Genomic DNA, 23,198 nt, shown 5'->3' with positions numbered 1-23,198 from the left:
CGCTGTATATTTGGCTTTAAAAGTTGACTAGCAATCCTAGAAACGAATTGACGCTTTCTCCAGCGTTAGTTACCTATTGCTCCCTTCCAAAATGGACGGACCATCCTGCCTGATTGTCCGTTCTTTCTGTCGTTGTCGGAGCCTGGTTCTCCCGCCTAATTTCGATGCTGTGATTGGACCAGCCTCCTCGTGCGTCATACCTAGTAGGCGTTGCTATTGGTGTCCCACGCGACGGACAGCAAGGCAAAGTGACAGAAGTTTGGAGCCGCCTCCCAGCGTGGCTTTGACGTCAATAGGAGGGCGGGGGTGGCAAAGTGCGGTTGCTAGGAAACGGGCAACGCTGGGGGAGGGGTGCCAGGGGGGGCGAGAGACTGCGGGGAAAGCCGGGTCTGAGAGAGCAAGGAAAGGCGGAGAGCAGAGGCTGGTATGGTGGTGAGAGACAGGCAGACACGAAATACAAAACAGCGGGGAAAAGAAGCGCAGGAAATCTAGACGTATTTTGTACTGGGGAGCCGATAAACTACAGAGACTAGCTGCGTAAAGAGGACGAGAATAGGGCCGTGGGATATAATAGTGGAGGGCAACGGTGAAGACAGGTGAGACGAGATGGAAGACAAGCGGTAGCAGGCGACATACCAGAGGAAAGAACAAGAGTGGAACTGTGAAGAGAGATCGATAGAGGAGAAAAACATTACTGAAGAGACAGGCAGACGATAGAATAAAAGGGGAGAGTAGGTAGCAGGGAAAATATTATGCATAAAGGAATAGGGGGTGCTGATGAGGAGAAGTGGCACTAAGAGAGAGAAGGGAGCAAGAAAAGCGAACCCTCTGGACAGCAAAGAGACAGGTGAACTCGTGGCGAGGGCGAAACAAAAGGAAGAAAGACTGCAGGAAAAAGAGACAAGTGACCGAAGAGGCGTTATGTCAAAGGAAACACACTACAGGGAAACGAAATAAGAATACAGGACAGATAGTGAAGAGGATGCGGGGAACTGACTCTGCACGGGATAGTGTTCTGTGTAGGTGGTTGGTAGAAAGCTGCCGTGCGACTGCAGGAAAGCATACATAGTAAAACCTACACAAGAGACAAGTGACTGAAACTTTGGGAAAGGAAAACTGATACAGTGAATCGAAATCGGCTACACATTCAGTTTGGAATTATGAGACAGAAATAATGGAAATAGTGACCAGGGAAGAAAAGAGTGGTCGTAAGAGACAGTAGAGCAGAATAAGGGATACGAGATGGGTGAACCATTCTACTATTGCTGAAGCATTTCGGACTGAACACATAAGAGATCTAAAGTGAGGCATCTTCAAGAGGAGAGAACCCTATTTTTAAAGGAAGACGGAATCCATAAGGAGCAGGCTGATGGATTGAGAGCGAGCATACCACCCTCTTTGTTATATGAGTGGCTGAGCAGACGTTAGCAATGTATCCTCGGGAGGTGAATACTTCAAGGAGAGCAGGATATTTGGATTTAGCTATGCCTTGAGAGGGATTCGTTGTTCCATGAGAAAGGCCTAGGATGGGTGATGATTCTCTGTCCTCTGCTGCCGATAATAAGATGGGGACTCCACCTTAGTAGGGAAATATTGCTGAGGGCGAAGCCTCGACGTGGGATATGCCAAGAATTCAAATTATCGGGGCTTATTTTAGAAGATTGGAAACTTAAGGTGGCTAACTCACATCTTTCTGACCCAATAGCGAGGAAAGAGGTCAGCTTCTATTTTCAGTATAGCACCTTAACAAGTCTCGGAATATGTACAGCAATTCTCCACAGACAAGAGACAACAAAACTGAGATCTGGCATAACCATAAAAATAACTTCTACCTTCATGTCTAGTGGGAAGATTTGACCTTACCAGGCAAGATTAACTTGAAAGTCTCACACCAGAAAAAACAGTTTTTTTATAGTGCCTGAAGTGAGTAGATCTAAAAGTCTGTGTTTAAATTAATCCTGTAATCATGGAATCGGTCAAGGTGGTTGTCCGTTGCCGGCCTATGAACGACAGGGAGAAGGACCTCAAATGCAAAGAGGTGGTGACCATTGATAGTAGCAGAGGCCAGTGCTTTCTCCAGAAGCCAGATGGAGCAGACGAACCCCCGAAGCAGTTCACATTTGATGGCGCATACTTCATGAATCAATGTACAGAGCAGATCTATAATGAGATTGCATACCCGCTGGTGGAGGTGAGTCAAATTCTCCCTCTTTTACTCCCCCCCCACATTCACCTGAGATGCCAAAACCAAGAGATCACTTTCTATTGCTTGTCTTTCCTAAAAACAGTGCAAAATTTAAAACAACTGTTATGCTTTATTTGTCTTGTATGTGCAGAAATGTGGGGCTTATGGAATATGATTTAACTCCTATTGCATTGGTGGTGCAGAAAAGAGTCAACATTGTGGCTTCTCAGTCTCTTTACGCTGAGACAGTGTGCTGGGGTACAGTTTGCTTGGCTTTGGGTCTCCCCTCTGACCTGATTGAAGCCTGCTGTGTATATGGCAAGTGCTCAAGGGCAGTAGTAGGGTTTTAATAGTGATTCCCTTGACAACCTTTGTAGCCTCTAATAATGAATGTTTTGGTTGAGATAACTTCTACAATTCTTTGGTCTCCATGGTCAATCAATCAATCAGGTGGTTTAGAGAGTGCACTACTCACCCGTGAGAGTCTCAAGGAGCGGGGGCAGCTCCGGCTCTAAGGTGTTGAGTCATGTGTTCGTGCCGGGGGGGTCCTGAGGATGAGGCTGGCCGCGGCATTCTGGATGGTTTGGAGCTTGTGTAGGAGGGTCCTGTTGACACCGGCGTAGAGGGCGTTTCCATAGTCCAGTCTGCTGGTTATGAGTGAGTGGGTGACGGTTTTTCTGTGTTCGGGCGGGGGGGGGGGATCCATTTGAAGGATGCAGAGGCAGTTGAAGCTGGTGGAGGCGATAGCGTTGATCTGGCGGGTCATGGTGAGGGAGGAGTCAAGGATGATGCTGTGGTTCTGAACATGGTCTGTCGGGGTGGGAGGACTCCCGAGGGCCACCATGTGTCGTCCCAGGTGGAGGTCGAGGGTCCCAGGATGAGGACCTCTGTTTTCTCTGTGTTTAGCTTTAGGCAGCTGTCCTTCATCCAGGCCGCGACATCCTTGATTCCTTTCTGGAAGCTGGGCTTGGTTTCTTTGGGATCCTTCGTGAGGGAGAGGATGAGCTGGGTGTCATTAGCGTAAGAGACTATGTTGAGCCCATGCTTTCGGACAATAGCGGCAAGGGGGGCCATGCAGATGATGAAGAGCGTGGGGCTGAGCAATGATCCCTGTGGTACTCCACAATTGATCTCTGTAGGTTTGGAGATGAAAGGGGGGAATCTGATCCTCTGGGTTCTGCCAGAGAGGAAGGATCGGATCCAGTTGAGGGCGGTACCTTGTATCCCGGCGTCGTGCAGTCTGGCTGCGAGGATGTGGTGTGAGACGGTGTCGAAGGCCGTGGAGAGGTCTAGTAGGATGAGGGCTGCATGTGGATGTCGTCAGTGGCGGCGAGGAGGGAGGCGTTGATGGTCAGTCCTAGTTCGGGGGCGATGGCGGCCCTCTGGGAGATGTGCGGTGGGCAGGGTTCCGTGGGGGCTCCGGACCTGGTTTTCATCATGGTCGTGGTGATGAGTTCCATTGTGGCGGGAGTCCAGGTGGGGATGGTCGGCTGGAGGTCGCCAGATGGGGAGAGGGTTGTGAGCGGCATCTGGTCGCTGAAATGGTCATAGAGGGCCTTGATCTTCTGATGGAAGTAGGAGCTGAGCTTGTTGAAGAGTTCCTGGGAAGGTGTGAAGTCTGTGGCCTCGCTGGGGGCTTGGTGAATTGCCGTATGACATTGAAGAGTTCTTTGGAGTTGGCTGCGTTGGTGTCGATTTTGTTCTTGATGAAGGACCATTTGGTGTTCCTTATTAGCTGGTGATATTCCTTCACGGAGCTCCTGAAGTTGTTTAAGTCTTTTGTGGTTTTCCGGCTTCGCCATTTTTTCTCAAGGTGTCTGTAGGTGCGCCTGGCGACTTGGACTTTGGTGGTGAACCAGGCGGACTTCAGGGGGCGTTGTTTGGCAGGGTGGCGATCTTGTGGGTGCATCTGGAGATACATCGGTGAAGTTCTTTGGCTGCGGTGTTGGCTTCGTTGGTGGTGATAAGGGGGCCAAGGAGGAAGGTGGAGTTGAGGTGTTCCTCTGTGATTTTGCTCCAGTTCCATCGTGGCGGGCGGGTGGCCAATTTGGGTACGGTGGTGGTGTTGAAGGTGAAATATACGCAGTGGTGGTCGGTCCAGGGCGGTAGAGTCGGGGTCACTGTAATTGTCGAGGTGGAAATTCAGGTCTCCGAGTAGGATGAAGTCCGTGGAGGTGATGGAATGGGGTTTGACGAGGTCAGTGATAGCTGTAGTGGCCAGGCAGCGGGGTCCCGGGAGTCTGTAGGCAAGGGTGCCGCGTAGAGTGGTCCTCGGGGAGGTCTGGATCTGGAAGTGGAGGTGCTGGAGTGGGGTCACTCGTGCTGGAGGTGGAGAGTCGGAGGGGGGCCTTGTGTGCGATAGCGAGTCCTCCTCCTGGGCGGGGTGGGTGGTCCTTCCTCCAGCTCTTGTAACTGTCGGGGATTGCGGTGGCGATGTCAGGACCGGAGGTGGCGTTGATCAGGTTTCCATGAAGAAGGCGACGTCAGGCACAAGGGTGTCGATCAGGTCCCAGATATCTACGGCGTGTCTGTGGAGGAGCGCACGTTGAAGAGGATGCACATCAGGGCATCGGTGGCGCGGGCGTCCTGTGAGCCTGTGGCTGACGTTCTGGCAGTTTGGGTGTCTTCCGGTGTTGAGAGCGAGGAGGGTGGCGGCGTCATATCGGTGGGGAACCAGGGTTCCTGGCACTGGCCGCGGTCGGGTCACGGATGGGCTTGCCTTAGGCGCGCCAGCGGTATGTATTATGTAGGGGAGGGGAGGGTCGCTCAGCTGGGAGGCAGGAAACAGGCAAGGGCAGGGGGTGGGGCGGGGGAATAGCAGCGGCGGGAATCAAGGAGAGGGGAACGGCAAGGGGAGAGAGAGGGGAAGAGGGTACAGTGAATGAGCAGAAATGAGTAATGAGCAGAGAGAAAACACAGTGAACGGGACAACAAATGCACAAAATGGGAAAAAGAGAAAAACATTACACTCAGAGGACAACAAATACAAATACCGTGATGCGGCAGGCGGGCAAACAGCAGCCTCGAACACGCAGGCTCGGGGCTCTGTAGTGTAGTTCCTATATTCCCAATAGGCTCTGCGCATTGGAATAATATATCCTATAGATGTGATGTAGGACTTAGGTCAACTAGGTCTCTATCGAATATATTAGACTTAATTGTGAGTGCCAGCTAGCTCAGAGGTCACTAGAAACTTTCTCAAATAAACAAGAAGGGATAAGTTGCTGACAACTGCATAAACATGACAACTTTATTTCTCCAAAATAAAACGAATCTTCAGAGTCGTGGAAACAATAGATAGATATTTCACAGAGTCATCCGTGCATGCTTCGTTTCACCAGAGGTGCAGAGAAATAGAGAGATGGGCGTTTTCAATAAAAGTATTTATTGAACAGTCTTCTTTCTCATGCAGAAGAAATGAACTACTACAATCGTAATACTGGCTGTAAAGTATAATGCATACAGCAAGAAGAGTATTATCAAATAATACTGTAAAAGCATGGTATGGTCTCTAAGACATAAAATACATCCATAAATCAAGACTAAAAGTACTCAACTGGTGCTTCTAAAATACGCCTACCCCAATGTACCTAACCTAAGTTTAGTACGAGGGAAGGAGTAAGTGTGGTGTAGCATAAGTTTAGTATTCTTTTGCCAAGAATCTATCCAAGATTTCTCTTAGAGTCAAATCGGCTCCGTACCTTGGTTTAGAATGAAGGAGGTCTGATATCTCTTTGTCTCGGGACTCGATTTCTCAACACCCCGCGAGGGGAGCTTGGAAACACCGGAGCTTGATTTCTCGGCAAGAGAAAAGACAGTGTCTCTCTCAGTGCGCCAGCTGGAGGGTCGGCTTCCTCTGGCACTTGCTGTAGCGAGATTTGTCAGGCAAGTAGATAGTCGAACTGCTCCAAACCACTGTGTGTTTGCTAGGGCAAGTGTGGGCATATTTATACCTTGAAGGTGCTGAGTTTGACGTAAAGGTGGACATAATAACGTCATCAAAGAGTCGCAGTTCTTTGAAAACTGCATGAGTTCTTGGACAAATCAATATTCAAGCAAGGGAAAGTCTCTAACTGCTGAAGCTGAGTTATCCAAGAAATCGTTGTGGCTTTTCGGAACTAGTGGAAGTATCCATGCCTGTATTTGGACTGCATGGGCTATGTCTAAATAAGGTTATGATTTCTATGCCTATATAAGGACAAGGTGATTTATACCTTTATAAGGGCATGCATCGGGAAAATTACACTAGGGTCCTAAAATGCTATACAACAGCTCAGCGGTGGGGACGGAGCGAGTGGAGTTGCCGGGAAGAGTACAGGCCTGTGACCGAGGTCAAGGGCTTACAAGCTCTCCCCCGCAGCAGTCTGCATTATGTAGGGGAGGGGAGGGACTCTCAACTGGGAGACGGGAAACAGGCGAGGGTAGGGGGAGGGGGGCTGTGGGTCAGCAGCGGCGGGAATCAAGGAGAGGGGAGCGGTGAGGTGAGAGAGAGGTGCAGCAGGTACAGTGAATGAGCAGAGAGCACAACATGGGAAAAAGAGAAAAACAATGCACTCAGAGGTCAACAAATACAAATACTGCTATGAGGCAGGCTGGCAAACAGTAGCCTCAAACACCCAGGCTGGGGCTCAGCGGCGGTGACGGAGCGAGTGGAGCTGCCATGGTCAATTTGTCTTTAGAGGTTTTAGAGTATAAACCAACATTTGTACACATTACTGTCTGAACACACCTTACTCTGAGATGCTGGAAGCATATAGATTAGGGGTCTCCAACCTTTTCTGTAATGAGATCTACTTCTGACCAGGGAAGATCGTTGTGAGTTATTGAAAGCCAAGTAACTTGCGCATTGTTACCAGACACACCCTTGGCCAGCTTCATTGACTTTAAACCTAAAGCCCATGGAGCCCGATACTATGGTTTGAACAAAATACAGTGACTAGGGTTACGATTATAGGGCTGCTATGTGCGGCAGTGAGTGCGTGGTCTGTGGGGATGTATAAACATGTGTTTGAAAGAATAGGATATTTGTGTATGGGTGACTGAGAGCCTGTGCCGTATGGACTTGTGGCACAGCACATACCTTTCACCATATGAGGCCCTGTTACATGTACAACACTTACATACAACAATTTTTGTTTTTTTAAATAGGAAAAATTGAAAGTGCAAAAATTTGTTTTGCTAAAATCTTCATAATAGAGAACATATTTTGACACTTGGTGGAAACATTTTCTGCACTTTAAATTTCTCCCATTAAAAAAACAGCTGTATTTTTCAGTTATAAATATGGCAGCGTGCTTACCAACCACTGGGAGCAAGATGCCCACTGTGTGAAAATGCCACACTTTGAAATGGGAGAAAATTCAACTGAAGAGGTAACTTAATGTTTATATGCATTACATAAAACGCATCATTTTCATTTCTCCCATGTCAAAGTGCCTTTACACACAGCAGGCATATTACTCCCAGTGGCCTGTACACATGGAGCCATATTTATAACAGGAAAATAGTCATTTGTTTAAATGTGAGGAATTTAAAGTGAAGAAACATGCTTCATAAAACATTAGGATTTAATTGGCTTAATTTAAAGTAGAGAAAAACATGAAGGCAATGTTTCATGGAAACATTTTATTCACATTTAAAAGAAAATCATTGTATTTTTTAGGTACAAATATGGCACTGTGTCTACCACCCACTGGGAGCAAGATGCCTGCTGATTGTAAATGCAGAACATAAATTGAAGAGTTAACTCAATCATTAAGTTAACTCTTCATTATCCCTAATCTAGAAGCATTCAGAAACATCATTTTGTTTTCATGCTCCAATGTTGAGTTGAGAATGCTTTTATTTACTAGTTAAATACCTCAGTGCTTCAGTTCTGAAGCAATGTGACCAACCTGGGTCATAAATGTGAGTGGAGCACTGCTCATTCTCAGGCTCTGCTATTGTCGTACAGTTCCTATAAACCTATATTGGATCTGCACGTTAAGACAACTTAGAATGTGGGATTGGTGTCCAGACTGATTCCAGACACCCCCACCAGATATGTTTGCCTGTATACTTAGCTAGCTCACAGTGCCACTGTAAACTCCACTTACCAAGGAGAGAATAGTTCATGACAACTATCGAGCATGACAACTTTGTCCCATCAGGGATTGTGGAAACAGTGCAGTACTTTTTGCTTAGTCGTTCGTGCTCACTTAGTCTCAGAGATGCACAAAATAAACGGTGGGGACGTTTTCAATAAACATTTATTGAACCAGCGTCATTCTAGCGTAAAATAGGTGTGCTGATGAAACAACTACAATACAGAAACATATATAATCGATATTAAACACCTGCAGAGTAAATGGATGGTACATTTCTACCCTAGTGCTAAAACAATGAATATATACAAGGATATAAATACATGACAATAAAAAGGCGTACTCCTATGATACAGCCCTAACTAGATGTACCTAAGTGTACCTAGCATGTATGTAGGTGTAGAGCCAAGAATACCCCTAGGCTGAAGCCAACCCCATTACCTGAAGGGAGAGACTGTCTTGGGCTCGAGTAGGACACCCCGCAAACGATGTCAGACCAGTGCGAGCTGGAGTGTACGCGTGCAGGAACCTCAGTGTCTCGCCACAGTGTGTCCGCATGGAAGCCTTTCTCCGGTGCCTGCTCTGGCAAAGATATGGTGTATATATACCCAAAAGGTACCCTCAAGGGGTTCTACCTTGCTGTTTCATGTCGGCCGAGGATGATGTAAGGGATGACCCTTATACATAGTTATTTTAAGGAAGATGGTAATCCTGTGAATCTGAGAATCCTTATGCATAATTAATGAGGCTAGTTTTCGGGGAAAACCACACAACATTTATGCAGCACTTTAACAAGGTAAAAGGTCAATACAATCCAATCCAATCCAAAATTTATTTATTTCGGTCATTTAGACCATAAAAGATACAATAAAAACATTTCTACATTAAAAAGAAACATTCCCTTATATAAAAAAATTACTTAAAAGTTAAATTCTTTAGAAATCTGTTCATGGGAGGGAGTACATTACAGTTCATATCAATGTTCAGTCTTTTAGAAGTTTATTCCTTATCTGCCACATGGCCAGTATGTATTTGGCAACTGCAAAGGAGTACAGATGGCTCCTTATGCCCAAGTTCCTATATAATGGCACAAGCCAATATTTCCTTGGTCTATTGTAGGCTGGGCAGAAGAACAGGACATGAATTTCCTCCTCATCATGATTAGCGCACCCCGGACAGATTTTATCATCACTCTTTGTCCATTTGCAAGTAAAAGTTTTAATAGGCAGGGTGCCCAACCTCCATTGGATGAACAGTTTTCGTGCTAAAATGGGAAATATGATGTCCATAAAACCTTCAAATTGGTAAGAATTTTTGTAATCCAAAAATCGATCTGTTAAAGTGCCGTTATTGGGTGCAGATACCTGAGTAGATAAACTTTTTTCCTTGTGTATTTCCACCAGTCTTTTGCTGGAGACCCTTTGGCAGCCTTGTTCAGGAACATCCCATAACTCCTGGAGTCTCAGGCGATACAGTTCTTTCTTAATGAAGACCAACCAGGGAATTCTGTCGCACTTGTTCAAGTTCATTACATGAATGAGATCTTGCCTGTAGTGAGCAAGCTCGCTAGTGGTCCAAAGCCTGTGCCAGAATCTTAAAGGCTTTAATTCCAACTCCAACCGAAGAAGAAGACAACCTAGTAATCAACATATCCTCATACACTCTATCTGACCAGGAAGTAAATGTACTGCAGAAAGGTACCTCATTTATCCCTACCAGCCACACCAATGAGCTAGAGCTTGAGGTTAGTCTATTTAAATTCATGCGCAATTTACGCCTAAGACATTTCTTTGAAAATGTCTTACCTCCACAAGATACAAATCATGAGGACCAATTAAGAGGATTACGAGCCAAAAGTACTTTCATGGCACCAATCAGTCATAAATCATTTGACATTTTTGAAAGTTTGGTCAAGAATGACATCAGCTGCATCAACTTTACCAAAAGAACCAAACATACAAATTTAACCAAAAAGGAATATTCACTACTTAACAATCTGGCCAACAGGAAAGATATCACATATCAAACCGCTGACAAGGGGGGTGCGTTAGTCCTAATGGACACCACATTCTACAATGAACAAGTTCGTCAACATCTGTCAGACATGAACACATATGGTCTCATCCACTTCAACCCTACTAGACAATATGGAGAAGTTTTGATCAACATCCATACTATGGCTGAGGAAAATGGAACCATAGATACAAAAACCAAGAAATTTCTAACTCCTGTCAACTCCAGTACCCCAAGCATGTATATGCTGCCGAAGGTTCATAAAAACATCACTCAACCCCCGTTTAGACCCATCGTGTCTACACGTGGCAGCATCCATGAGAATACTGGCAAATTCATTGATCGATATCTTCAGCCACTAATCCAGCAATCTCGGACCTACATAAGGGACACCACACACTTCTTACAGAAGATAAATGACATCCGATTTGATGAAGACGATACCATCTGGCTGTGTTCTATTGACGTTAAATCCCTATACACGAGCATCCCTCACGATCTTGGTATGGAAGCAGTGGAAAACATTTTACTACACTCTGATCTTTCTAATGGCTTTCAAATCTTTTTGATGCAATTGATGCATTTCACTCTTTACCAGAGTTATTTCTCTTGGGATGACCAATGCTATGCACAGTTGTCCGGGACTTCCATGGGCAATTGTGCTGCTCCTGTCTATGCTAACGCATTCATGATTTATTTTGAGGAGAATCATATCTTGAATCAGACACCTTGGATCACACATGCCATGGCATTCTTGCGATATATAGATGACATTTTCGTGTTATGGAGAGGAGACCATGAATCTTTGGACAAAGCAGTAGCAGATTTGAATCACATCAATGACCGAATACAATTTACCTATGAAATCGATCAAAACACCATCACATTTCTCGATGTGCGGGTGACAAGGGTTCTGGATCATTTGGAGACTGATCTCTACAGAAAACATACAGACAAGAACAATACCCTCCACTACAATTCCTATCACCAAAAATCACTCAAAAATCACCTCCCATTTTCACAACTTCTCCGTGTCAAACGGATTACATCTGATACCATCAAATACGAGGAACAAGCTTCCAATATGTTGACACGTTTTGCCAAAAGGGGATATCCTCAGACTATCTTGGCCTATGCCAAAGAACGTTGCGACAGGATCAAACGGGAAGATGCATTAGTAACACCACAAAAAAATGAAAAGAGAAGACCTGTTGTCGTATCTAAATACTCTGAAGCCTCCAGGGCTTACAAAACTGCAAATCTTAAAACACTGGCCAATCATCAGTCGAGAACAGGATTTTAATGGGATCTTCTGTGAACAACCTTTATTCGCCTATAAAAGAGGAAACAATCTGAAGGAGCTCATAAAAAATCCAAAATCCACATCCATTGTTAACTACAAAGGAAATCAACCTTGTCTGAACTGTCAGAACTGCAACAATATGATCAAAGGCCCTCTGATAAAACATCCCATGAAGGGCACAGATGTGAAATTAAAATTGAATGCTACTTGTGACACTGAAAATGTTATATACATTATCAAATGCCCGTGTGGGTTGATGTACACCGGTAAAACCACACGCAAATTGAAAGTGAGAATAAATGAACACAAGAGTAATATAAGAACAGCTAACATCAAGTCGAACCTGGCACTACATTTCAAAGACAGCAGACACAACATCAGTCAGCTCAGGTTCGCTGCTGTAGAAGTGGTTAATAAGCGAGATGACAGAGACAACAATAACTTTTTACTGCAGCGTGAAAATCACTGGATTAAATTTCTTCAATCGATGAAACCATCTGGTCTCAATGATCGGATGGAATTTCAATGTTATCTGTAGAGCAACTACTTTAACTGACACGTTATTTATCATGCATTCTACCATTGAACATTTTGAATTTTGTTAATATGTTGGTTTACTAATATTTTGGTTTGCAATGAGTGTTTAATCACGTTTAGATTCTATTCGCTTTACATCTCTTACTTTTTACACTTTGGCTGGGCATTACACTTCTACCTATCATTATCCACTCTAATATGGCCGCCACGCTCATAGTCCTTCTTTCATTTTTTCTCGCTACTCTCATTTTACTTCCGCCCACACGGAACGTTTGGTTCCCAATCCGATGGCGAAGGGCGCAGTCAGCAGGACGCGTGTTCTTGCTCCTATCTAACTGTAAGTTTGTTTAGACCACGCCAAACGCTGGACTCTGTGTTTGATTGATGATAAAATTTGGGGAGATAACGGACCTTACTTTTGTTCGTACTGAGCACGTATAATCATGCGAGATGTCACTTTTACTTAGCGTTTAACTCACCCCACATCATTTGGCATTTTCCTTTCACCCTATTGCTTTGTTTCTTTAATCAATCACGGGCTAACACGTTCTTTTCGGGGGCATTCGAGTTGTCTCATATCTTGCGCACTTTATTTAGAGTAGACACTCATAATAGTGGTAATTCATGTAGATACTTATTTGCCTCTGTGGATCATACTTAGTTTGTTTCATTATGTTCTAGGATTCCCCTGATGAAGGATCTAGTATCCGAAATGCATTGGGAAATGATGCCTATTCATACACTGTGAATTTGGATTTACCTATGATATGGAATTTCATTAATTCTGAAGAGAAACTCATGTGGAATTAAACATGGAGAATATGATGATGAACTTGGTTTAATTTTTTGATGACATTTGGAAGAATTGACTAAAGAAACTTGTTTGTTTCACTAGAGGTTGTGCGCAGAGAGTTGGCATCTATCCTAGGTGCCACCAACCATTCATTGATTCCCACACCTTCTTGTCAGGGGGTGATATCTCTGAAGCACACCCCAAATTACTAAATTTCTCACACTGAGGAGTGCGTGACCCATACCTTCTCTTTAATTCCAACTCCTCAGCTATAGAGGGAAGACCCACATCTAGTCTCAAGGGAAGAAAGGGTGTGCCACGGGGGAGGGCTAGGAGACGTCTAAGGAAATTATTTTCTACACTGAGAAGTTCTGTCCCTGTTTTGTACCCCCATAGCTCACTACCATAAGAAGCGGCCGCTTTAGCTTGAGTTTTATACATTTCTATTGCCGGGCTAATGGGTTTAAAAGTAGAAGTATTTGCAACCTTCAAAATTGCACCAGACAATTGACAAAGATTAAGCCGGGATCTTGCTATTTGGGGCTCCCAGGATAGGTTTTCATGTAGGGTTACACCCAAATACTGGAAGGTTTTTACCCTTTCCAGTCTTGCTGAGCCCAGGGATGGGTTAGGTCTGGTTTTAGGGGAGGGGTTGAATATCATGAATTTGGTCTTTTCTGTATTGATCTCAAGACCATGTTGTCTGCAGAAAAGACCAAAACCATCTAGGATCCGCTAGATCCCCATCGGTGATTTGGAAAGCAGGAGGGTATCATCGGGGATCATTATAGCCGGTACCCTCCTGCCTGCCAAAAAGGGAGCGTCGTTGTCCCTAACACTGTCGAGATGGGATATGACACTGTTAACGTAGAGGCAAAACCGGGTTGGCGCCAAAACGCAACCCTGTCTTACCCCTCTAAGGACTGGGAACCTGGATGACAACGCTCCATCCCTCCCACACCTAACCTGTGCAAAGTTACTGGTGTGGAGCCTAACTATAGCGTGTAGTAAATGGGTAGGAACACCCAGCTCCTTTAGGACCTCCGACAATTTCTTGCGGGGGACCTGTTCAAAGGCTGACCTCAGGTCCACGAACACCATGTACAGCCTCCCCCCCTCGATCCTCACAGTTTTCCAGTAGAGGAGAACGAGGCGGAAAATCTGATCCATGGTGGACGTGTTTTTCCTGAAGCCAGCCTGGAGGGGACTCAGAATTTCGTTTTCCTCCATCCAATCCAGAAGCTGGTCCAAGAGAAGGCGGGAAAATAGTTTTTGGGGAACATCTATGAGGCTGATCGGCCTGTAGTTGACTGGGAGAAGAGGAGAGCCCTTTTTAAAAATGGGCACTATCTCCGCCCCGAGCCAAGTACTTGGTATCTCCATACCTCCTGCGATGGAATTGAACAAAATGAGGAAGTACGGGCCCCATATCTCTGGATGGTGTCTAAAGAGGTCACCAGGCAATCTGTCTAAACCCGGGGCCTTCCCCTTCGCCAATCTCTCTATTGCACTAACCACCTCACCGAGGGTAAATTCTAATCCAGCTACGGGATTGGATATAACATCCGGGTCCACATCATTGGCAAATTCAGAGGTATCTTTGTACAATTTGCCAAAGTGGTCTTCCCAGACGGAAGATGCAATGTTTCGCTCCACTGCAGCCTTTGGTTCTCCTGTGCCTGTGTTTACCAAAGACCAACATTTTCTGGAGTCCCTCGCTTCTAGCGCTACGGAGAGATCCTGCCATCTATTCCAATCCCATTCCAACCTTGCCTCTACCATGGCTGCCTATTTTTCCGCCTAAGCTCAGCGACCTTACCCTTATCAGAACCTTCTTTTATTGTGGCTTTTAGCTCTGTCTTGATCTTTCTACAGGAAGAATTGTACCCGTTTGAAGTTCGGGTCTTTTTCTTCTGTGGGACTACCACTGGATAAAAAACCTCACCAAGATCTCCCACTAGGTCTACATGGATCTGGGCTACTTTCTCATTGTAGTTTGGTGGTCTGGGCTGATTACTTAGAACGTCCAGTTCACTTAGCTTAGGGAGTGCTAATTCATAGATTTTAGTTATACTCTCTTCTGAATTAACCAATTTCCTCCATTTTACCCTACGTCTTTTAGAGCTAAGAATCAGATTCCCAGAATCGTCACTGGGATTGTCGGGTAATGACCCAACCGCACGTGCAGGATGCACCATATCTAATAAAAGTGCGTTATGGTCGCTATCTGTTCTTACAATTACCCTAAAATCTTGAACCTTGGACCACAGACCAATATTCACAAAAATATAGTCCAACCTCGATTCATGGTCCTTCCTATTGAAGGTACACGATGAAGGGATGTCAGACGGGGTACGTCCATTACAAGCCCTTAGCGCAAAATTTAGTGTTAGAGACATAATTTGCACTGCGAGAGGGGACCAAGATTTAGGGTGGGGAGATTGACATGGCGGTACACCCCAAAAGTCATCTTCAGCGGTAAGAGCACCCTCCCTTAAACCTTCCAGTGATTCAAAGTGGCAGTTGAAATCTCCGCCCATCACTATCTTACAATCAGTGGGGAGTTGGCCCAGGAATGACGAAAGATTTTCTAGTGTGGGTGACTCCATGGCCACACTGACTGGGCGAGAGTAAACATTAATGATTGCCAGATTTAACACATTAGGCCACTTTAGTAGAACACACTGTATGTCTTGTGAGAACGTCGGTACATTCTCTGCATTACACCCAATGTGGCTAGCTACCCAAACCGCCAAACCACCTGAGGGCCTCCCTTTACCACTCCACCTGGCTTTAATTTCAAAAACTGCGTACCCTGCTCTACACAGAGGTTCCCTGGCCCATGTCTCTTGGAAAAGACAAATATCACTACTGCCTACTAAAGAATCCCAGTCATTTGTGTGTAATTTATTAACAATACCCGCCACATTCCAGGAGAGGACTTTTAGGGTTTCGGCTGTAGGTTTTAATCCAAGCCCCCCAGTTTTCTCTGGTTCGGTTTCAGGTGATGGAACTGCGGGCCCTTGCAGCGTTGTTTCCAAAAGGGATAAGGCAGCGGGTGTAAGGTTAGGACCAGGCAGAACTCCGGGTGTTGGGCTATAACCAGGTGGATTACATGGTAGGTTACTTGCTCGGCCCGGAGAGAAAGAAGGAGTTAAGTCTTCCTGGGGGGGTAGGTCAATTTCTCGAGTGGTGACATCAGTATCGCCTACAGGTTCACTAGCGATACTTCGGGTATATCGTAAGGATGCACCCTTTCGGAGTCAATCAACCTGATCAAGACAGCTGAATCTGTTGGGGTGTACATAGGTGCCATAAGCAGGAATAACATTACGGGCGGGCCTGTATCTTGACCCATCAACAGCAAAGCCAACCCTTGTCCAACCATCGTCCCTCCTCATAGTCAAATCACGTACATTGCGGTAAAAGTATGACATGGGAACCAATTCTATAGAGGTATTTCCTGAACCCCCTAGCCAATTACAAATGTAGGTAGCAACCTGGGGACTCTTAAAGCTTACAATTATACAGTCCCCCACACTTTTCTTGGCAGTGTACCCAACCCATGGGACCCTTCTAACCATAAGAACCTCTCCTCTGAGATTAGGTGGTAAGGGCCTTTGGATATTTAACCAGCTAATAACCTTATTGCGTAGAGAATCATAAGATTCTACTGCGTCGCTGGAAAGCTCTGGTACCCCCATCAAAATCACAGTGTAGGCTACGCCGATGACTTCTCCGCTCTTCGGGAGTCTCCAGGTGCGGGGGCCGCGAGTCGCAGTTTTAACCACCCAGGGCGGGGGGCGCGGCCAAACGGGAAGAGTCACCAGGTGCGGCTTGTCAGCACGCCGCTTGGGGTCCTAGGACTCGCAGTCCCGCAGCTACGCCGATGACTTCTCCGCTCTTCGGGATCCTGCAGCCTCCTTGGACAGGTGAGGAACAACAAACTCCACACTGCACCGCACAAGTTCCTTGCAACTACGAGCGGCTCCCGCGAAGCGGGGGCTGCGAGTCGCGGTTTTAACCACCCAGGGCGGGGGGCACGGCCAAACGGGAAGAGTCACCAGGTGCGGCTTGTCAGCACGCCGCTTGGGGTCCTGGGACTCGCAGTCCCGCAGCTACGCCGATGACTTCTCCGCTCTTCGGGATCCTGCAGCCTCCTTGGACAGGTGAGGGACAACAAACTCCACACTGCACCGCACAAGTTCCTCGCAACTACGAGCGGCTCCCGCGAAGCGGGGGCCGCGAGTCGCGGTTTTAACCACCCAGGGCGGGGGACGCGGCCAAACGGGAAGAGTCACCAGGTGCGGCTTGTCAGCACGCCGCTTGGGGTACTGGGACTCGCAGTCCTGTAGCTACGCCGATGACTTCTCCGCTCTTCGGGATCCTGCAGCCTCCTTGGACAGGTGAGGGACAACAAACTCCACACTGCACCGCACAAGTTCCTCCAACTATGAGCGGCTCCCGCGAAGCGTGGGCCGCGAGTCGCAGTTTTAACTACCCAGGGCGGGGGGCGCGGCCAAACGGGAAGAGTCACCAGGTGCGGCTTGTCAGCATGCCACTTGGGGTCCTGGGACTCGCAGTCCCGCAGCTACGCCGATGACTTCTCCGCTCTTCGGGATCCTGCAGCCTCCTTGGACAGGTGAGGGACAACAAACTCCACACTGCACCGCACAAGTTCCTCGCAACTACGAGCGGCACCAAAACCAGTTATGTAGTGTAATGGTACAGTAAATGTAGGTGAAGTGTTAGGGGACTACTCAAGCCTATATTGGGGTACCCTATGAAACATAACACCCACTCCTCATCCGACCGGACGACATACTAAAAAGGGAATGCTTTTCTAATCAAGCATTAAACATTGTTCAAAAGGCGGTTAAAACGCTTCTAAAAATTAATAAAATCTCTAAAAATGTAACTCTAAAAGTCCTTTAAAATATGTTCATATATATAGTCTGAGCTACTGAGTACGTCTGAAAGCCATGAAGTTCAGTAATAGTATAGAAAGAAAAAAGTTTTTGTTTGAAATTCCAATTTTTGGTTGTTTTGAAAAAAAAGCTGAATTTTTCCCAGCACACGGAGAGCCAAATGTTTATGTGGAAAACGCAACATCACTGCTGCTTGCCTTAGCATACAATGGTCCTTGTAACACCTCCCAGATCAGGTCAATTGAGCAAAGATGATCTTCCTCAGTTTCCACAGCCGATGCTGGGGGAGCATTTGTAACGTCCAAAGCCTGTGTGCCTGTAGTAGAGCCAGTATGCAGTCCAACAGGAGCTGAAGCATCCTGTGGTGGCTTTAAGAATACAGACATCAACATTGGAATATGCTGTGGACACTGCAGTGCACGGGCCGCTAACGGGTCCAGTAATGCATCCACGTCCGGTGGCGCTACCAATGGAAGTGTTAGACAGAGGTCCAACACTCATTCATAGCTGCAGAACAAGCTGCAGAGGACAGGCAAAACACAGTCAATCCAGACTGGTCGAAACAATAGGAACCAGGACTCGCTTAGCTCCCGAAGTCAAGATGTGCCAAGATGGAGTACCAACCGATCACTGTAACATTGCTCCAAGAGCGCCTTTTCCATTTCCTTGGTGACTGAAACATCCATTGCATGGCAGAAAATTTAAAATCAGGATACCCACTGTCAGTAGCAGGATTTGCTCAAGCCCTCTAAAAACGCTTCCGAATATGGAGTGTATGAAGGCTGGAATTACGCCGAAGACTGTCTGATAGTTACTTAACAGTCCAGAACTGATGGCCTTAAATAAGGGTATACCCTTCGTATCAGACATGTTAAAGATACTCTGTACCATTTCTCCGAAATTGAAAGGGCAGTTAGTTCATATTAGTGTCTGTATCTCAGCTGAAGACCTTGCAACCTGGAGATTAAAGGTCTCTCGGGCTGAGTTTAAGGGCAAATTATTTCGGTAAAAGTATGGCTTTCATGCGGCTCAGAGTATCAACCGTATAAAGGAAACATTCTATGAAGACCATAACAACTCCTCCCTGTCTGTGTGGGCCAGTGGAAACAATACTTGCATAAAACAAGTAACCCTGGAACTTAAAGTGACAAGATATGTGATGCCTCGAAGCATGAAACATCAAAATTGTGAGGCTTCTTTTTAGCCCCACTCCAGTGGCGACAGCCTTCTAATTAACCTTGCCTTTGCATCCATTTCTTCAACTATATACTTTTCGCTTCAAGTTTCAATCCATTATTAATGCTCAACCATCTGTCCTTTCGTTTAATCATCGTTCTTTAATACATCTTCAGGCAAGGGAATGCAAATTTCCCGGGTTTCTCATGTTTTGGTGGGCCAAACTAACCTCTCTTCCCAAAAACACGTACAAAAGCATGGTTCTCTTTTAGCAGTTTATTGTTATCCAATGCATTTCGGACCCATACACGGGTCCTTCGTCAGGGAAAACTGTGAACAAACAATAGGACATATCTTAACAAACAATTTTAAATCATTTTTTTGATACATGCATCTCAATTCATCATTCTAACGTTTTAATACTACTCATCCCTCTAAATTGCCACTCTTTACTAAAAGATCTATAGCGTTGAGATGCCCTTTCCTTTCTAGTTTCTCGTATCTACCTCTCCACACTGTACATTCAATTAGTGGCTCTCAAACTCTTCTCCATGCCTCCGGGTCTACCGCCTTTCTTTCAGCTGTTGATTCCGTTAATTTTCTTCACCTCTTTCTTCCCCTTATTTTGCTTTACAAACATTGCTCAAACCTCTCCGTAACCTCCCATCTTCTCTCTAAATACTCCTTCCCTTTAACATCCCTCTACCATTTCCTTCAACTTTTCCCACCTTGCATACCTGCTAAACTGTTATCGTCCTCATCTCTCATGAAATCAATCGAAGCATCCCACAACAACCTTGAACATTCAGCATTAAGAAACTCCCATTTGAGGGCAGCCTGAACACGGGATTAATCACGGCAGCCGGGGAACATTTCAAATGGCAGGATAAGTTAGCTGCTGAACCATTACAAGCCAAGATAAACAGATACACTCAAAGCATTTTCGCAGTCTGTAGTCCCCATTACTGCATCTAAATCTATAAGGTAATTCCCAAGAGTCATGGATGAATTCTCTACCCATTGCTTCATACCTACCTGGTGGTGTTCTAGGCAATATCGAAACTATAAGTTGTTACTGGTAATGTTATATAGCCATTAATTAACCATTGTGTGGACGGTGACTCTCCCACGGTGAAAGGTAATTGCTCTAATTTTTCAATGCCCAGCATTGTATATTTCACATCTCTTTGTGCCATTGTCTGCTTTTCAGTCAAATTATATGCAGAGAACAGAGAGGTACTGTTGCTATATCTCCAGGGCACATAACCAGAGCACAGGGATTGTAGCGTCCAGCTTAATAACATAATAGAATGTAACTGTGACTGTCCATGTTGATAGATGGACATATCCTCTTACATAATATCTGTAGCAGAAGATACAATGTTGCTCAGTGAATAAATCCTGGATGTTAGTGTGGTCATGCCATTGTCAACCACAGACAAAGCCTTTTCCAAATGAATTCTGTCAATTTCTCGTAATCTCTCAGCAGCTTTCTTTCGGGAGATTTTCCAAATTTCATTATAAACTGCGCATAAGAAGCGTTTCGGACGTGGCTTTCAGGAACCCAGTAAAAAGTCCCTGCGATCCATGTCATCTGACAGGAGGGACAAGTGTTTTTTCACCTGAGACCGTGTTGACATGCTCAGCCAATCTAGGCATAACTTCCCAATACTGTATGATGTCATCAACACCGGATGTTCTTGTTGTACATATCGTGAGTCAGGCCCATGGATACTAAACCCTTCGGCGGTACCCCTGAATCTTGACTGACACCTATTTGTGTTGATAGGCCTGACTAACCATCCCTTCCAATTGGGGTCTGCTGAATTGTATGATATAATTAAACAACAGGGGGTGGTGATGGACAGAGTTTCTGAATTAAGCAGAATACTCTCACCCAGTCAAGAGATCAGGGCTTAATCCAACACGGTTTTTTAGCTCACTGCACCATCCCAGCTCAGAACCTGGCTATATGCAAATTAGTCTGTCCCTGGCCCAGTGTATCATGGGAACAGGGCAAACCAAACTACCAAGCCAATTCTTACACTGGGAAGGAAACAAGCTACCGGGGACCGGTTTCTGGCATTTTAGCCGTCTTCGGCCCGGCTTGCTTGAATCCTGATGGTGCAATGAGCAAGGGACTCACGTCTGAGTATACCCTTCCACGCTTATGGTGGACAAAATAATTAAACAACAGGGGGTGGTGATGGACAGAGTTTCTGAATTAAGCAGAATACTCTCACCCAGTCAAGAGATCAGGGCTTAATCCAACACCGTTTTTTAGCTCACTGCACCATCCCAGCTCAGAACCTGGCTATATGCAAATTAGCCTGTCCCTGGCCCAGTGTATCATGGGAACAGGGCAAACCAAACTACCAAGCCAATTCTTTCACTGGGAAGGAAACAAGCTACCGGGGGGAATTGTATGATATGCCATGCATGATGTCCGCTAATGTACCCTCACGCTTTTCTGTGTAATTTTGCCATCCCTCCAAGTGTGAAAGCGAGGGAATGCGAGGTGTGTTCAAGTCCCTAATCTTGGCTAAACCAAGACAGGAAGTCTGTTGCACAGTGTCATTCAGAAAAATCATTTGTCGTGGTTTAAGGCATTCTCTATATACTGCCTTGGTTCCCTGAACCTGCCATTCTTTAGACCCCAGACCGATTTAATGTCTACAGTGTCTTTCCATAAGCCAAAACCCTGTTCAGAAAGTTGGGCAATAAAGGATGCTGAGTATATCTGTTTTGTGTTAGTGAGTATGCTTTTCTTTAGAGATGGAAGGGCGAACATATAATAATATGTGTATGGAACTGATGTATTGAATCCAGAAAATTAAGCAAACTTTTGTGGAAACGTTTGTGAACTACCTTTTGGAGGTGTTGGGCAAATTTCCCATTGGTGGTATGTGAAAACATTACGTGGTGCACTTGTTTTATGCAAAAAATGATGACTACAGTGTTGATAACAGTGCATTGTGTTTAAATCAGAAGAGTCATCAAACATTTCACTTGTTGAAAATGCTGCAAACAGTTCTAAATCAGACAACATTTTAACAGTTTCAAAGTCTCAATCGTCAGAATATGTATTTGAGTTGATGATAGCATTTAAAAAAATATATTGGAGGGGGCGTGGCCGAGACAGCGATGTGATCAGTCGCGTCTCGTGCGAGCTCCGTCGCCCCGCTGCTTCCTTGAGCCTGCTTCAGCGGATTCCGGGGGGTTTCTGTCCCTGGGGACCCTCCAACCATTGCTGACACTGCTAGCGATCCCTTCTGGCGGCACTTCACGGCTGGGCGAGTTCGTGCTGTCACCGACCGGAGCCCCGGACCCGCCGCGATCGGCTCCCTGGCCGCCATTTTGCCTGAGGGTCTGCTGCCGAGACGTCCTGGCTGGCTCCTGCGGAGTGGACCTGCGTGGCGGCCCGAGTGCGGCATCGGAGCCCCCCTGACCCCACCTGAGGCCACACTTCACTAGCGGACCTGCCTGCTGCCGATTTAAGCACCGAGGCGGCTGGAGCCGGGCTACCCCCGGCGGGGAACGCGGCGGCTGCCTGGACGCCGCGCACACGCGAGGCCCCGGCTTTGGCGGGAGCGGCAGGCCTGGGCTGCGGAGATCGTCCCAGGCCCCCTGCTTGCGAGGCCTGGCAGCAGTTCCACCGACGCAGGATACCCCGGTGAGCAGCAGCGCGCCGCCCCCCCTCCCCCTGTCTCTTCCTGGAGGGGCCCGGCGTTAGCGAGGCCCGGGCGCGGGTCTGCCCGCCGCTTTCCTCCCCTGGCTGGCTCCCGGCGGCGGCGCTCCTGGAGGTGGAGGGCCGGCTCCCTAGCGCAGGCAGCCTCCGCTTGTGTGCCCCCTGCTGCCCTGGACGTATCGGCGGGCTGAGAGGCCGATCAGGGCCCACGTGTGGATGAGGCCGGACCTCGGAGGGCCCTGGCGCTGCAGGATCCAACCCCAAACCGGCACTCCCCTGAGGCCCTGCTGAGCCTATCGACCTATTGCCCGGGCAGCCCCCTACCTGGCTTACGAAGACTCCGGGGGGCCCCCGCCACCTTCTGGCACACGGCCGGCTGCCCCTGCCTTGGGCCTGCTGTTGCTGGGACACTCAAGGGGTCCCTCTTAGACGCTCGCCGGCCACGACTGAGGGGCCACCTGGACGTCGTGCTGGGTGCAGGCCCTTAACCAG

The 23,198-nt window shown here is 46.7% G+C and overlaps 1 protein-coding gene across 4 annotated transcripts in view; it reads left to right on the top strand.

Moving 5' to 3' along the window:
- Positions 1-318: 318 nt before the first annotated feature.
- Positions 319-23,198, top strand: part of KIF17 (kinesin family member 17) — a 520,936-nt gene continuing 498,056 nt past the window's right edge. For 3 of the 4 annotated variants that reach the window (XM_086921625.1, XM_086921627.1, XM_086921626.1), the window contains exon 1: positions 376-2,191. In XM_086921625.1, the coding sequence (XP_086777751.1) occupies positions 1,967-2,191 (225 nt within the window). In that variant the 5' untranslated portion in view covers positions 376-1,966. Of the gene's footprint in view, positions 2,192-23,198 lie in introns of all 4 variants that reach the window. The other variant, XM_086921624.1, reaches the window with a different exon arrangement.

Source organism: Lissotriton vulgaris, chromosome 5, assembly GCF_964263255.1.
Source record: "Lissotriton vulgaris chromosome 5, aLisVul1.2, whole genome shotgun sequence".
Lineage (NCBI taxonomy): Eukaryota > Metazoa > Chordata > Amphibia > Caudata > Salamandridae > Lissotriton > Lissotriton vulgaris.
This window is presented reverse-complemented; position numbering and strand designations above follow the sequence as displayed.